This window comes from Hyperoodon ampullatus (genome assembly GCF_949752795.1).
Source record: "Hyperoodon ampullatus genome assembly, chromosome: 1".
NCBI lineage: Eukaryota > Metazoa > Chordata > Mammalia > Artiodactyla > Ziphiidae > Hyperoodon > Hyperoodon ampullatus.
This window is the reverse complement of record NC_136914.1, coordinates 220,287,409-220,303,144: the sequence shown is the minus strand read 5'-3', so window position 1 is coordinate 220,303,144 and position 15,736 is coordinate 220,287,409. Positions and strand designations below refer to the sequence as shown.

General features: G+C 49.9%; 1 protein-coding gene across 1 annotated transcript in view; it reads right to left on the bottom strand.

The window, feature by feature from the left end:
- The window catches only part of BTBD16 (BTB domain containing 16), a gene marked incomplete at both ends in the record, with an annotated part of 50,453 nt that overhangs the window by 15,303 nt on the left and 19,414 nt on the right, over positions 1–15,736 (bottom strand). Inside the window, 6 exon segments of the mRNA XM_079712106.1 lie at positions 2,085–2,204; positions 8,896–9,026; positions 10,022–10,049; positions 10,051–10,083; positions 13,404–13,518; positions 14,819–14,908. Coding sequence (XP_079568232.1) covers positions 2,085–2,204; positions 8,896–9,026; positions 10,022–10,049; positions 10,051–10,083; positions 13,404–13,518; positions 14,819–14,908 — 517 coding nt within the window.

Below are 15,736 nucleotides of genomic sequence, written 5' to 3'. Positions count from 1 at the left end.
CTGTCTCATCTTTTCTCCCAAGGGGACACCAAGCCTGCTGGAGGGAGGGAGAGGGAGTGAGGGAAGAAAGGACGTAGGGCAGGACTCAGAGAACACGGCTCCAGGGAGAGGACACCATCCCAGCTGGTCAGCTTGGGCAGCGAGACCATTTGGAGACACACGAATGGTTTCCAACATGGGGAACCTTGCAGGCTCAGGGGGGCTGCGGGAAATGTGTGCAGAGGGCTGAGGTTTGGGGTCAAAATGGAATCGATGTCGATTCAGGAGTAATGCGGAAGCTACAATGGGAAGGAACACCCGAGGATGGGGGGAGCCTTGGAGACCCCAGCTCAGGCAGGTCTGGGAAACCCCGCTTTCAGGGCCACATGCCTTCGCCCTCTCACTCCCACTTGTTTCTCTCACAGTAAAAACACAGTTCCAATGAATCACCCACATTCTAGCTCATTTCCTATCTCCCAGTTCTAGACATTTCCAGTAGGAGAGCTAACCTGGTGCCAAACAGCGACTTTTCCTGGTGTGCATGACTCATCAGAAAAAGTGTCTCTTGGGCTATTAAAAGAGTGGGAGAGGGTGTAGCTAAGACATTTGGGCTCAAAGCAAATTATATAGAAACTAAGCAAGGACATGTCATTCTGGCAATGAACTTTGCTTTCCCCAAATAACGAGACAGGAAAAAGGGGCTCTTTACTTGACATGGTGCACAGATGTTCCAGAAAAGGATTAACTCCTTCAGAATAATGCAAGCAAAACTTGGCTTAAACAGGTCGATGTGCTGATGAACATGTGGAAGATGTGTTTATCGCTAAAGTCACATGTGCAAAAGAAAAGGAATCTCTTGACTTCCTTCAATGCACCTTATCTTGCTTGGAAGCCCCCGTCCCTGCTGGTATGGGGAACAGAACGTAAACCTGATCATGAAGGTAAGCCTGCCCGCCTAGGGCGGATCCTCCTGGCACTGTCTTTGGCTACAGGGCCATCACACTCTGCAACCAGCTTGGATGATGCGAGTGTATTTACAAAGTTTTAATAGAAGCTAAAGAGACACCAGATGGATTACTGCTTTCACTCTCACCCCCACCCTGTCCCCCAGACCCATGCTGCCACAGCTGACATTGCCAGTGGGGTTGAACAGACAGAAAACACAGGCAGAGGAGGACACAGGGAGGGGAAGAAGATGCACTGCCAAGCAAGTTTAGAAGTAATTGGCTAACAACAACACTGAACCTAGAGGCAGCCTCAGGATCTTTCTATACACTATGCCCAGGGATTCACGACTGAACCAGCTGCAGCAGGCACAAGAGAGAAACCCTCCCTGCCATCCTAGGAATGGGCAGCAAAGTGTCTTGGGATTTGGCAGGTCTGGGTTCAAGTCAGGCTCCATTCCTTATCACTTGTATGATCTCTGACAAGGTATTCATCTCTACTTCAACTTCCTCATCTGTAAAATGGGAATAATAAAACCAGCCCCTGAGTACTAGGTAGATTAAATGAGATTACAAATAGAAAGTGTCTATCAGAATTATTGCATTTAGTAAGCATCATTAAATGGTGCCCATTCTTATACTGTAATTGTTATTTTTCACTTAAATGTTGAGATATATAACTTTTAGAATTTATAAATTTAGAGATTCTAAGAGACTGGATTAATGCTATGAAATCTTTGTACATTCAAATGCTTTTTCATTTGTCCAGAAAATTCAGGATGTTATATGCTAACTAGTGAAATATAAATGAGAAAGATCTGGTCTGATTTAGGTACATTTTAAGTATGAAATTTTTAAGGCCAGTACGGTATGGTAATTTTCCTGAATAAAAGCATACCTTTTGCATCATGTCTTTTACTGGACACAGAACACGTGCTCAAAGGCACATGACTATCTCATATTATAACACCTATTATTCACTTTTTCAAGTAATCTAGTGGTTCAAAGTTATCCCATAATCTTAGATCCCATAAGAAAACTGCATTCTATGCACTCTGAATGATGCTATGAAAAGTAATATCACTGATGCTTTCCCCCAGGATATTATGAACAAACAAACAGTGTATGTACTGTTCTTCAATCAACACTAAGTCGCGTTACCTGCTAAAAAGTGAGAGCACAGTTTCGTACATCGGAATTGTCTGAGTTTTGTCGTTTAGTTGCAAGTAGACCCACAAAAGAAGTGTTTTCAGAAGGTGAAACTCGCTAAAAGTAAACAACCTGGCCAAAATAAAAGATTGAGAAGTAATTTTAGGAACAGCCAAAACCACACTGTGTGTAAAAAACTGAAAAGTTAAAAGTGAGTTTAGGAAGGAGGCGATACCACCCTGAGTCTGTAGGTGGACGCACATAGAGAGACATCGAGTGACTTGCTCAGGGTCACTCAGCTGGTAACCTGCATGGCTGGACCGTGAACCTCAAGTCACCTGTCACCACCAGAGCCTGTGTTTTCACCCACTGGCTGTGCTGCTGTTAAACAATGGCCATCACTGAATGAGCTCCTACCAGGAGACAGAGTTCCCAAGGCGTTTCCGTATTTTTTAAATTTAATTCCACACAACAAGCCTGCAGAGTTGGGATATATTCCTTACTTTTATAGATGTGGAAATTGGACTGACCCTACGTTTATTTAATAATTTAATGTTTTGTTCATCATGGTTTATTTTTGTATTAATTCTCCCTGTAAAATATTGCATTAAAATACATTTTATCTCAATGACTGAGGTTTTTCGTGTCCCTTAAATTTTGCACCTGAGGTGAGTGCCTCACTGGTCATATTCCAGTCCCGGCCCTGACTGAGGGCTAAAATGTGAATAACTTATCCAAAGTCACACAATTCTGAGGTCAGACCTGGGCAGGGGTCACTTCTGCCCCAAACTGGCTGTGGAACCTCCTGCAGGCTGCTTACTGGCCCTGCAGCTGCAATTCCCTCATCTGTAACACAGTAATTATAGCAGTTGCTCACAGGATACTTGTGACGGCTATGTGAGGTGACACGTCATATGAGTTTCCTATTGCTGTTGTAACAAATTGCCACAAACCGAGTGGCTTAAAACAACACAAATTTATTATCTTATTGTTCCAGAAGTCCTAAGTACAAAATGGATCTCACTGGGCTAACATCAAGGTGTGGGGAGGGCCGTGCTCCTTCCTGAGGGTCTAGGGGAGAATCATTTCTTTGCCTTTTCCAGCTTCTAGAAGCCACTGGCATCCCTTGGCTTGTGGCTCCTTCCTTCGTCTTTGAGCCAGCAGCACAGCATCTTCAAAATTCTCTCTGGTTCTGACTCTTTCTCCTGCCTCTCCCACATTGAAGAATCCTGTGATTACATTGGGCCCACCCGGATTATCCAAGATAACCTCCCCATGCCAAGCTCATTCAATTAGCAACCTTAGTTCCATCTGAAAACTCAATTCCCCTTTGCCGCGCAACCTAACATATTTGCATGTTCCAGGGCTTGGGATGTCGACGTCTTTGGGGGACCATTATTGAGCTGACCACATATAGAGCGGTGCCTGGGCACAGTAATGGGCTCAGGGGGCAGCAGCTCTGACTCCTGCATGGCAGGGCTCTGAGTGGCCCACCGAGAGGTTTGGGTCCTGGCTCCAGAGCCCACACTGTGCCTGCAACAGCACGAGACATCTCATCAAGGAAGAAGGGAGGAGGAGGATTGGGTGTTGCCCTCCATGGAATCCACTCCGTAAAGGATGTTTCCCAAGCAGCTCCTCTAAGAGCCACCGATGACTTGCTTCTCTGAGTCATTTCAATGTTTCTTAAACCCATTGATATTTTCTGTCTCTGACCACGGAGATGCACCCTGGCTTCAAAATATATCATAGCCTCTTCAACCACCACTTTAGTGGTCATGGTGGGTGGAAGCCAAGCTAAACCGTGACGCTAAAGGGCAATGGGAATGTCACTCTCCCGCCCCTCTCGCTATGTCTGGACACAGGAGAACGGTCTCTTTCCTCTTATTTTTTTTTAGGCACCTACAATGCGTGGGCTTTGACTCTGGCCAGACAGTGACCAAATTTGTCACTGTCTGGGCAATAACGGTGAGCCAAGGGGGAGACATCACAGAATCACTTGGTATGATGTCCCCACAAGGAACTCTTCAACCACTGCTGGGCTGGGGAGCTACATGTCTTCTGGTGCAGAACCCACGCTTGAGGTCCTCAAGCCCAGAACGTTCTCTGAGATCTTACCAAAGAGGAGCTTACCAACACAAGGGGAGTAATTGGGAGCTCCATGAATCAGGACCCTGGTTTTACTTTTAGGATGAAGGGTAATTACTGAACTAAAGCCCTCTGTCTTTAGGCCAAGTATTAGTACCCTAAAGTATTAGTTCCTACAGGAAATAATCATGCTGAGGACATTCAAACATATTTTCATTTACCTAAGAGCTCTGATGATCTGAATCAAGACAGAACTCACAGAGATCCTAAACTTCCCTCCAACACAGGCGACCATCTGGGCTGTTCTACATGTGCTTATTGGGGCTCACAAGTAGCCATTGGGATGTAACTGGTGTAAAAATGTCTTTAACAAGACATTGTCCTCTATTTTTATTGAGAAACTGTGTATAAATAATAAAGATCTCCTTCTGAATGCAGACCATAGAGAAAGCCGTGCCCAAGTGAACAAGAAAATATGAACAAGGATGTCCATTGCAGCTCTGATTGTCATCACAAAAATGAAGCAAACTAAAACAAAAGGCCATTAGGAAGGGAATGAAAATACTGTTGTCTATTCATTCATCAGAGCCCTGTACAATAATTAAAATTTAAAATGCTAATTAGGTACATACATATCAATACAGAGAGAACACGTCACGTGATGTTAGTGAACAGAGTAAGTTGCAGGAAGTCACAATCACTGCAATCACTATGAGAAAGTTGACTTGAAATTTAAACCTTTGCAAAACCATACTGTGCATTATTTTTGCATGTACATATATGTAACAAGAATATAATCTCATGGACTGGATTCACACAAATCCTCCACTTTAGGGAGGGAGGGAGGCCAAGAGGACGGAAGGGGAATAGGGCTGGGCAGGGAGTTGGGCGGAGCACACAGCTGACTTCTGCTTTCCTGGCCATGTTTTCTTTCTTAACTCACGACAAAATGCTACCATCTGTTCATTTGGGGAGGTGGGTCCAATTGTGTTTTGCATTATCCTCCTACCTTTGTAACTTTTTTTATAATCCCTACATTTTTAATAATCCTTACATAATCCTTTATAATAATCCACAATCCTTTTATAATCCTTACATTTTTAAAAATCCTTATATTTTTGTAATAAGGACATGGAAGGTCCTTACAATAAGGACCTTCCATGTCCTTATTGATCTTGACCATCAATAAGGAATAAGAAAGCTTGGAGCAGAGTACACTAGTGGGCTGGTACTGGGTCCAGCCCATGACCCACAGGCATGGAGGCCACTCAGACCTGGGGTCAATTCCCAACCCTCTCGCTGCATGGCAGAAGCAATCCTTTCACGTCCTATAATCTCCATTCCGCAGGGGAAAACACGAGGATACCTCCCTGGGTTGCTGTAAGAATGAGACCTGAAAACCCACTCAGCCTGTTCTGTATACCCCAAGTGCTTCATAATTGGTAGGTATTGTTGTTATTAGCCAGAGAAGCATTAGCTGCAGAAACTACTGTTTGAGAGGGCTGCCCAGTGGTGTTCCAAATGCCGTGGAGGAGACGGTGGCTTTTCTCAGGGAGTTCCTGAGCCTTCAAGACTCTTTGCATCACAGACAGGAAGTCTGGGGGTGGTGGGACACGTGCCCGCCTGGTTGCAGGGCAGCCTTTCATGCAGGTAGAACTAGACAGCCCTCTGAGTCCTCCATTCTCCTAAGTCTACAAGGAGCTTGGCTTCCAGAAAAACAGAATTTAGAATGAAGTTTTCATAATATTAGAGTGAGTGAAACAGGGTCACCGAGTGGTGACCTTTAAGGAGAAAATTGACTGAAAACCAGAGGCCCAGGAGGTCAGGGAAACTGTGTGCTTTACCACAGGTCATTTACAAGATGGAAAGAAAACTCAAAGGAAGATGAGGTCAAAGGGACTTCGGATGGGGAAGGTGAATGGCCTTGAAGTTGAAGCACCTGCTGAGACAGATGTTGTTCCGAAAAGGCTTAGAGACCCAAGCATCACGCCCACAAATGAGGGGTGGGTCCCAGTCTACCCTAAGTGGGGCTGAGGGACTCTCCATCCCTGACCCCCGGCTGGCCTTTCCACACAGATGCCCTGGGGCCATGTGACTTCCCAGGACAACCCAGTGTTCGCTGAGTTCTGTTTGCTGGGAAACCTGGCCTCTGTTACAAATGAGGAGACGGTGCAGCAGTGAGGGTGGGACCTGGACCTTGGAGACGGGAGCCCTGAGCTCGAGCCTAGCCCTGTCTTTTATCATCCCTCTTATCTTCGGGACAATCATTGTACCTACCGCACAGCACTGTGGGGATTAAAAGGGACGGTGCACACAGCACAGCACACACCCAGAAGTGCTCAGTAAAAGTTAATTCACCCGAAGGTCCTTTCTTAAGCAGGTGTGGTCCGTGGTGTCAGGCCCACCAGCCACTAAGATGAGGAGCCCAAGCCTGGTAAATTTCTAACCATCTCCCCGGGCACTGGGTGTGGCCCAAGGCCCCTCTTTACATGCCCTCTGTTCCCCACCTCCCTCCAGCTTCAAGGCAGCTGGACACCAACCAGGTGAGGAGAGTTCACCTCCGAAGACGGCAGCATGAGGTCCAGGAGCTGAGGGCCTGGTCCCTCCGGGGCACATGCGCTGACCACATGCCCGAGGCCTCACAGGCTCTTCCCTCCCTCCAGGTAGCCCGGCACTATCTGTGAAGACAGACGGCTCCTGGGGTGGAGCCAGAGAAGCAGGACCCAGTGTCCACATCAGTCATGTCTCCCCAAACCTGTGAGTCTAGACGCTTGACACGTAACGTTCTTGACCTCTTTTCCTGCCCAGCCAGCCTTTTCTAGGGCGTATCCCATCGCTAACATTCTGGTTGTGGTCAGACATTCTTTTTCCCTTCCTTGGTTAAATGTTACCGGGGTGAGACAGCTCAGTCTTTCCAAGGGAGGGACAGTGTCATGAAAAGTCTAAGGGCTGTCATGTTTATCTTTTCTTCAAGGGTTGCACAACCTTTGCTCCATGAAGGGTGGGGTGCATGCACTTGTGGAAAAGCCATGGAGAGCAGGCAAAATGACCCTGGGAGCCCCCGGCTCCCCCCTGCCAGGGCCTAGCATTGCTCTTGGGGCCCAAGTTCCTGAGGTCTTCGTAGATAATACAGACATTCGAGGTATCCCTCAACACCAGAACCCAGAACGTTGTTCTACCAACCTCACTTCCCTGTAAGTCTGAGGGCATGGCAAGCTACTGAGTCAATTCAAACCAACAGGAGAACAAATCCTTCCAGGTCTAATTCTTGAAGTCGGAACGCTTTCCACCACACATGCATGAGGAAACATTTATTTCCTAATATACCATCACAATTTTTCGTAGAATTTTGTCTTCAGTTTTGTAATTCACCCAAAGGGAATACCACCTTGGTAACTTGGCAGTGGGTATCAAGAACCTTTTAAAAAGTCCCCCAAAGACACAACAATTAAATGCAATACGTGTTCCTAACCTGATCCTGCAATGGAGAAAAAAAGATGCTATAAAGGATGGTGTTGAGGCAATGCATCACATTGTGTAAGGTATCACCTCCATGTCAAATTTCCTGAAGTTGTTAACCTCACTGGGATTGTAACAGAAAAATTCTCTTTACTAGGAAATATACATTGAAGCATTCAGGGGTAAGGGAACATGATATATGCAACTTGCCCTCAAAGGGTTAAAAAATGTGTGTTAATAGATACACACACAGATGCAAATGATAAAGCAAACAGGACAGAGACTGAACGAAGCAGGGTAAAGGGTACTGAGATATTCTTTGTACTTTTCTTGTTATCTAATTTGTTTGAAATTATTTTCAAATAAAATATTTTTTTAAATACTAATAAAAACAAAGTCCTTTTGGCTTAGTAATTTCACTTTTAGGAATTCACTGTGGGAAAATAATATGAGATGAAAATAAATGTACGTTGAAGGATGTCATGAAGGTACTATTTATATCAGTGAAATACTGGAAATAACCTAAAAGGCCAGGCACTGGCCGGAGTCTAAGGAAAGCCCTGTGGTTGCCACATGGGTAACAACAGAGCAGCCGGATCGGCAGAGCCAAAGCCCCCTGGGTTAAAGATGCGACTGGAAGACCCTGAGTTAGAGGTCCCTGTGCTGGTCCAGATGAGAGGCCTGGAAGGTTGGCCTCTGGCTGGTGCCCACGCAGAGGCCCACAGAGATGAGTTGCACTTGTGCGGGAGGGTGAAGTGGTCCCCCAGGGGCTTGAGCAGCTCGTCAAGGAACACTGGGTGGGGGGTGCAGTAAAGGGCAGGGCACCGCGAGTTGGGTTTTAGCCTTAATTGTCAAAAAGGTCACACCGGCAGTGGAATGTCTGAGTCTAGAGCTGTTCAGGGCTGGAGATAGAAACTGATTTCGGGGTGAGAGCTTTTTCCTTTTTCCCTTTTCCCTGGTTTCCAAATTTTCCACAATGAATGTGTCTTAATATTGACAGAGTCTTAAAAAATTATGTAGGCAATTAATTAATTACCAGGTGGGTAATGAGACAGCGGGACCCCCGAGGGTCCCTACTCTGATGAATAGCACCCCTCCCCATGCCCGAGCACAGTACCCACGTTGGGCCCCCCCGAGGCCAGGCTGTCCAGGAGGGAGGGACGTTTGGGATGGAGAAGGCACTGCACACTGGGCATGTCCAGCAGGGGTGTGGGTGCAGGCCCCCCTAACACCTCCCTCCCCCCATCCTAGGGGCAGCTCGCCGGGAGCCAGCTCTCACCTGGGGGACCTCAGCACTTTGTGCAGCAGCTCCTGCGGGAGTTCCCCGAGGTGGATCTGTGTCCCCACCAGAGGGACCAAGTTCATCTCCATCCACTTCTCACAGGCAGTGGTGAGCGGCTCTTCTTTGTACTGCGAAGGCAAGAAAAGCGCATGGAGAAAGGAGTCCCTGAACTCGCAGCGCCCTCTGCTGGAAGGCGACGATGCTACACGCGTGCTCTCGGGAAGGCCGTGCTGCAGCCCTGCTCAAAGCGCTTCTTCAAAACGTAAACTGCAGCAGATAACTCACGTTATCTGAGTGTCTGCTATGCTCAAGGCACTGCACTAGGTTGATTCAAATCAATCCTCACTGCTACCCTAGGAGGTCGGTTCATTATTATTCCTATTTTACCGAGGGAAAAACTGAGGCTCCAAAATTCCTGCTCTTGCCTGAGGCCACACAGCTAGGTAAGTGGTTTGACCACAGGGCTTGCAAGCTGAAATCTCTGAACTGAGGTCTCTGACTGATCACAGACGCTCCCCCCCACTTGGGTCTCAGTTTTCTCCTCTGATAATGAGAGTGTTAGATCACGTCATTTACTGCCAACCCTGACGCCCTGACTGAGCCCAGGGGGCGACGAATTTCCCTCAACCCCGCCAAGAATGTCCTGGAATGTTGTCTGCTGTCTTGGCACGAAACGCGGACTTTCCCCTCCCCACCCCCACACCCCCCAGATTAAAGCTTTTCTACTTTTTAGAGTGTTAAAATATTCTTTTTTTTGTTTGTTTTTTTTTTTGCGGTACGCGGGCCTCTCACTGTTGTGGCCTCTCCCGTTGTGGAGCACAGGCTCCGGACGCGCAGGCTCAGCGGCCATGGCTCACGGGCCCAGCCGCTCCGCGGCATGTGGGATCTTCCCAGACCGGGGCACGAACCCGTGTCCCCTGCATGGGCAGGCGGACTCTCAACCACTGCGCCACCAGGGAAGCCTAAAATATTCTTTTAAACATAAAATGATTTTTAAAGATTGTTCACTTGGCACTGTTAGGTTGGTGCCATCAGATTTTTTGGAGCTGGGCCTGAAATCCCAGAGTCTGGGTGCTCCTGAGGACCCCCCAGGTGCCACGTGCCCTGTCCAGGTTGCTCTCACCTTGCAGCCGGCCAGGTAGAAGTTCTCACGGCGTGAGTCCGTTCATCATCGTGGTCACACACCTGCAGAGAGACAACTGCTGTTCCTGAAGGCCCCCAGGCTGCTTTTAGGGAAGTGGGCAGCCCCAGAGGTTTTACCTCAACTCCGCGCCGGCAGCAGAGACCTTTCAGGGAAGGGAAGGAAAGGAAAAGAGCCTTATTTTAGGGATGTGGACATTTGGCTGGAGGACAAGACCAGCAAGGCTTGTTGCAAAGAGCTCTGGGCTGAGGGAGGTGAGGCCTAAGGTCAAATCCTTCTGAAGGGGGGCTTCCCTGGTGGCTCAGTGGTTGAGAGTCTGCCTGCCGATGCAGGGGACACGGGTTCGTGCCCCGGTCAGGGAAGATCCCACATGCCGCGGAGCGGCTGGGCCCGTGAGCCATGGCCGCTGAGCCTGCGCGTCCGGAGCCTGTGCTCCGCGGCGGGAGAGGCCACAGCAGTGAGAGGCCCGCGTACCGCAAAAAAAAAAAAAAAAAAAAAAAAAAATCCTTCTGAAGGAAACAACGTAGCCTTGGCACCAGGGAGAAGCATTACTGTTTAGAGATTAAGCACCTAAAGGTGCCTTACTGAGTTTTAATTTTAGCCAGGGTGACCATTTGTTTGTCCCCCTGCTGGAGGTATTTTCTTCCTGTACAGACCACTGCAGAGCTGTAGAGGGGCTCCCAGTCTTGTTCCTCTCTGTACGAGAGCAGATGCAAAAAGCAAGTTTCTGATGAAAATCTCCATCCTTTTCACGACTAGGCCTCATTTACTTGCTTCACTTACTCATCAAAGATCTATTTACTGAGCACGTACTATGTGCCAGGCACCCTGCGAGGCCCTTGGGTTACAAAGAATAAAGCCAGTGGGCCCAACACATGTTAAATAAACATTTAGACATGTAACCACATTATTACAGTTGTGTTAAGGGTTAAAAAGTCAAAGAACAAGGTGCCATAGGAATGTGAAAAAGGGGGAATCTGACCTGGTGGGGGGATGATCAGAAAAGTGACATTTAAACCTTGAAGGAGGAGAACAAAGAACTGTTCAGACCAGGAATTGGGAGACCAGCATTCCAAGAGGAAACAGGATGTGCAAAGGCCCTGAAGCAGGGACAGGGGCCGTACTTTGAAGGAACATCAAGGAGATCCCAGATGCAGTACAGTGAGGGGGAGCAGGACTAGGAGATGAGCTGGGGTGGGCAGGGTGTGTGGTGGGGTGGATATGCTGGGTTAGAGTTTCAGTGACTCACCTGTCACAGCTGAGACTAGTCTCCAGCGCAATTTTCTTAAGGCATGTTCGTGTCATCAAACAGGGCACCAGAGAATAGCTACTGAGCTCTCATACAGAAGCAAAATCTTGAACTCATTATTACTCAATGGTTATCCTAAACTCAGTTGAGATACATGTTGCTCTTGGACAAAGGCTTAAAGGATATCTGGTAAGTCTTGCACATACTCTAAAATGTATTCTTCAATTAAGCCAGGTCAGCAGAGAGCTGGGGAGCTCATTACCACCAACACCCACACCCTTGAAGAATAGCTTTTACTCAGTTGCATTTTGAAGTGAAGACTTTGCCAATATCAAGAAAGAACATTATTAAATTTATCGTTGCACCCTGTGTAACCGGCACGCACACACTTCATCCCCTAGAGATGGGCGGCCTCAAGTGTGCGTGATTCAGACTCAAGCAGCCATCTGGGTGATTTTGCAGTGGCTGGGGGTTCAGCCAAGATGACCTTCGGGATCCCATCCAGCACCTGGATTTGTGATGCTATCAGAGTGACCCGGGGCATTTCTGTTCATGCGCGTGTGCGTGCAAGCGCGCGCGCGCGCGCGCGCGCGCGCACACACACACACACACTGAGGCTTGCACTGCCACACCCCTGCCAACTGTACCATCAGCCTCTCAAAGGCAGGCGAGACCCAGCCCAGCTGTGTGCCAGACCCGCCTGGCTCCGGCCTCGGATTCCAGCCCCACCAGCTCCGGCCTCAGATTCCAGCCCCACCACAATTATCTGTAGAATCTCGGGCAGGGCCCATCAGCCCCAGGCGAGCCTAGGTTTGTTCATCAGTGGAATGATAGGCTTGGCTCAGTACCCAGAGCCCTCCCTGCTCCGGCATTCAAGACAAGGCATGCGAAGGAGGAAGGAAATGAAGAATCTGCCATTCTTGGTTCCACCCCAGATAAGCCAGGGCTATGGTTCCCGAAGGAAGATGGGGCTTTGAATCTGGGCCTCCCGTAGGGCAGCTGAGGCTCACAGACAGAAGGTGGCCAGATGCCCCGCTCCAAGAGGGAAGGTGGCCTTCCAGGTTTGGGGCCAGAGTTATCTTCCAGCACAGCACCAGGAAATAGCCGCTCAGAAATGCGTGCGCGCAGAAGCTGTGATTTAGTGGTGATTATCAGTCACAAGGTTATGTGGAGCTGAAGTCACGTGACACACATGGGAGGGGAGTGGGGGTTCTCAGAAAACCCAGACTTTACCCCATCACCTGCAGGGTCAAGGCCAGACTCCTTGGTTCTCCCCGAGATTCTACACGACCTGTCCCTGCCTGTGACGGCGGGCCTCCCGTCTCTCACAGCCAGCCACCCACCCCATAGTCTGGCCAGGGCGACACACTGGAGTGCCTTTTCAAGACTGGTCCCCTCCGCGTGTCTTCTGTGGCCACGTCCAGGCCTCTGAAAGCCTGCGTCCCTGGGTTCACGGGGCATCTGCATCCCCAGCGAGGCTTCGAGATGCTCCAGATTGAGGATCTGGCCCGAGTCATTTCAGGTGCCCCCAGGAATGAGGCACCAACTCAAAAAAATCTCTGGGATTGAATGTGGCTGTATGGATTCTGTAGAAAGTGAGTTGAAACCTGCAAGGTCCCTGGAAAAGATCCTGACCCTGCCTTTTACAGAGCAGCTGATGTCCTCTCTGGGCTAAGATGGGATGTTCGTTCATTCATTCATTCATTCATTCATTCCCTCAAATGAAGAAACTGAGGCTTAGGGTGGTGAAACAAGTCAGGCAGAGCATCCCTGCCCTAAATCTCCTCTCTGTTGAATTGCATCAGGAATTTGGAACTCGAAGAGCGATCAGATACCACCTCTGTGTTCAGGACGTGAGTGCAGTAAGCACACATCCCTGAAAAAGCCCAAGAGAAGGGACAAAATATTCTAGAAGAATTAATCCCATCAGGGCTTTTCCATTTGGTTCATTTACCTTCCATAAGCATTAATGGCCGACTCAAACTTGTGTTCTATGCAAAGAAACCCCAGATGTCCCAGCCCACGGAAGAGGGATGCTCCATGAGCTGGGCCGGGAGGGCCCCTTTGGATCCCACCTGGGGCTGGCCCTGGCCGCGCCTTGCCACGGTTCCTTACCTTTGGAACAGGCTGCGGAACTGAAGAATGTGGGCTACAGCCAGCACGCCCAGCACGTCGTCCACGCTCACCTTTACCTCGCGCAGGTAGAGACTCTTCAGGGCCACGGCGAGGGCTGGGGAGGCAGCATCGAAGGCCAGTCGTCAGCATGGGGCTCTGCAGCCCCGCATCCCTCACGCACAGGCGCCCTCCCCGCTGGATGAGGGTCCCTGAGCTGGGGGTCAGGGATGCATTAGACAAAACGCAACGGCTCTGACCTGGGCGCAGATGCTGCCTGGGCTCCCAGCCCCCCAAAGGAGTTGAGGATGAAGCTAAAGAACATGGAGCTTCTGTGAAAGAATCTCCTGTGAGCCTGTCCTGAGCCCGTGCCTCAGGGGTTCTGCCCTAACCTGGGGTCTGTGGCCTGTGCGGGGAGGTGGCTACCCCAAGGTGTGCACAGTGCTGTGTGCATGAGGTGTGTTTTGTGTTCTCTGGAGATGACATCATTACAGCGGGTTTTCCTCAGAGTCTGGGATCTTCAAAAAAGTTAAGGACTCCTGGGACGAGCGGGGATAAATTTGCTAGTCCGTGGACTCAGCTTATTCCGAGTTCTACCTGATCCGCAGCAGCGCTGTAGTGCAGTCCCATGGGCTCTGAGGACAACTGGTGTGGATAATTATTATGTGGAGAATTTCCTGATGGCACGTGACAGCACGGTGCGTTAACACCTGTTAACAGGTGTGTCTAGGTGGCTGGGATGGGATGGGGAGGGGCTGAGCCCAAGGGAGGCCCCTGGGGGAGGTCTCTGCTGCCAGCAGCCAGCCAGGGAGGGACCCTGGTGGGAAGGGGTGGGTCAGTGTTGCCTACGGACAAGCGTGGGCCTGAGGGCTTCCCTGGGCATCTGCGCCCAGGAAAGCAGTGACACCTTCCCTGGGTCTGTCTGGGTGGCCCACCTCTTCCTCCCTCCTCTGCATTCCTCACTCCTCTGTACAAGGACGGGGGCCTCTCTTTAGCAGAATTCCCCCTTCTTTTATTTCCCCACCTTGTGCCAGCCTCCTTCCCCTCCGCCCTGCACTGCTTGGCTATTTTTTTTTTTTTTTTTTTTTTTTTTTGCGGTACGCGGGCCTCTCACTGTTGTGGCCTCTCCCGTTGCGGAGCACAGGCTCCGGACGCGCAGGCTCAGCGGCCATGGCTCACGGACCCAGCCGCTCCGCAGCATGTGGGATCTTCCCGGACCGGGGCACGAACCCATGTCCCCTGCATCGGCAGGCAGACTCTCAACCACTGCGCCACCAGGGAAGCCCTGCTTGGCTACTTTTAACAAGGAGGCACTGAACACTGTGTGCCTCCAGTTTGGGGTGTTTTGTTTGTTTTTCAAATCTGAGAGGCAGTTTGTTCAACGACAGTCTCAGAATACGAGGACAGGTGCACGTTACCAGCTTCGGTGACCAGAGGGTCATTGATCTTCAAGGAAACGATCGTCTTCTTTACGGGGCGTTGTTCTTTAATCTTCCCGGGCAGCTGAGCTAGCGAAGGGAACAGGACGAGGACGCACAGGTGTGACAGCCACAGTGACCTGTGCGGGTACAGCGTGCGGCCCCACGACTACTCACGCAGCCTTGATCTTGGCGTGGATCACGCTGTATTTTGTTCATTTTTGTTTGCTTGTTGGTATAGTGGATGCATTGTTGAAATGATTATTTATTTTGAAATAGTTGAAGACTCACAAGAAGTTGCAAAAATAGTACAGAGACTTCCTGTGTCCCCCTGGGCCAGCTTCCCCGATGATCTGACACAGCCACTGTGACTGTCAAGACCGGGACACTGATGCTCACACTGATACAGACCCCCCACCCCCTCTCTCTCCCCCCTCCCCCCTTCCTCTCATTAGGCTGTGAGCAGCGAGAGGGCCAGGGGTGGGCCTCCATCATCTCTGCACCCTGAGCACCTAGCTCAGACCTGGCACCAGGCAAGAGCGCAAGGACCATCAGCTGAAGGATGAGTGTGGGACCAAGGCGTCCTCCCAGCGGCTCCTGAGACTTTGCCCCACGGAGCTCCAAACAAAGGACCCCCGCCACAGAGGGCTTCCAGGAGGAAGGGAGGGGGCACCCTGCATCCCCGCCAGCCTCCACTATCCACTCAGAGTTACTCTGAAATGTGAGGTACGACACACGGTGCCCTCGGGTCTCCAGCGGCGTCCCATGCCTTTGGCACGAAGCCAGAGCCCCTCCAGCGGCCCCAAGACCCTCCCACTAGTCTCCAGTTCACCAGGTCCCAAACCTGCCTCTTCGTGGTTTGTTGCCCAGGAGATTTGTGGAGCTCCCTCTCTTCTCCATCAGGGGCCCGCCTGACCC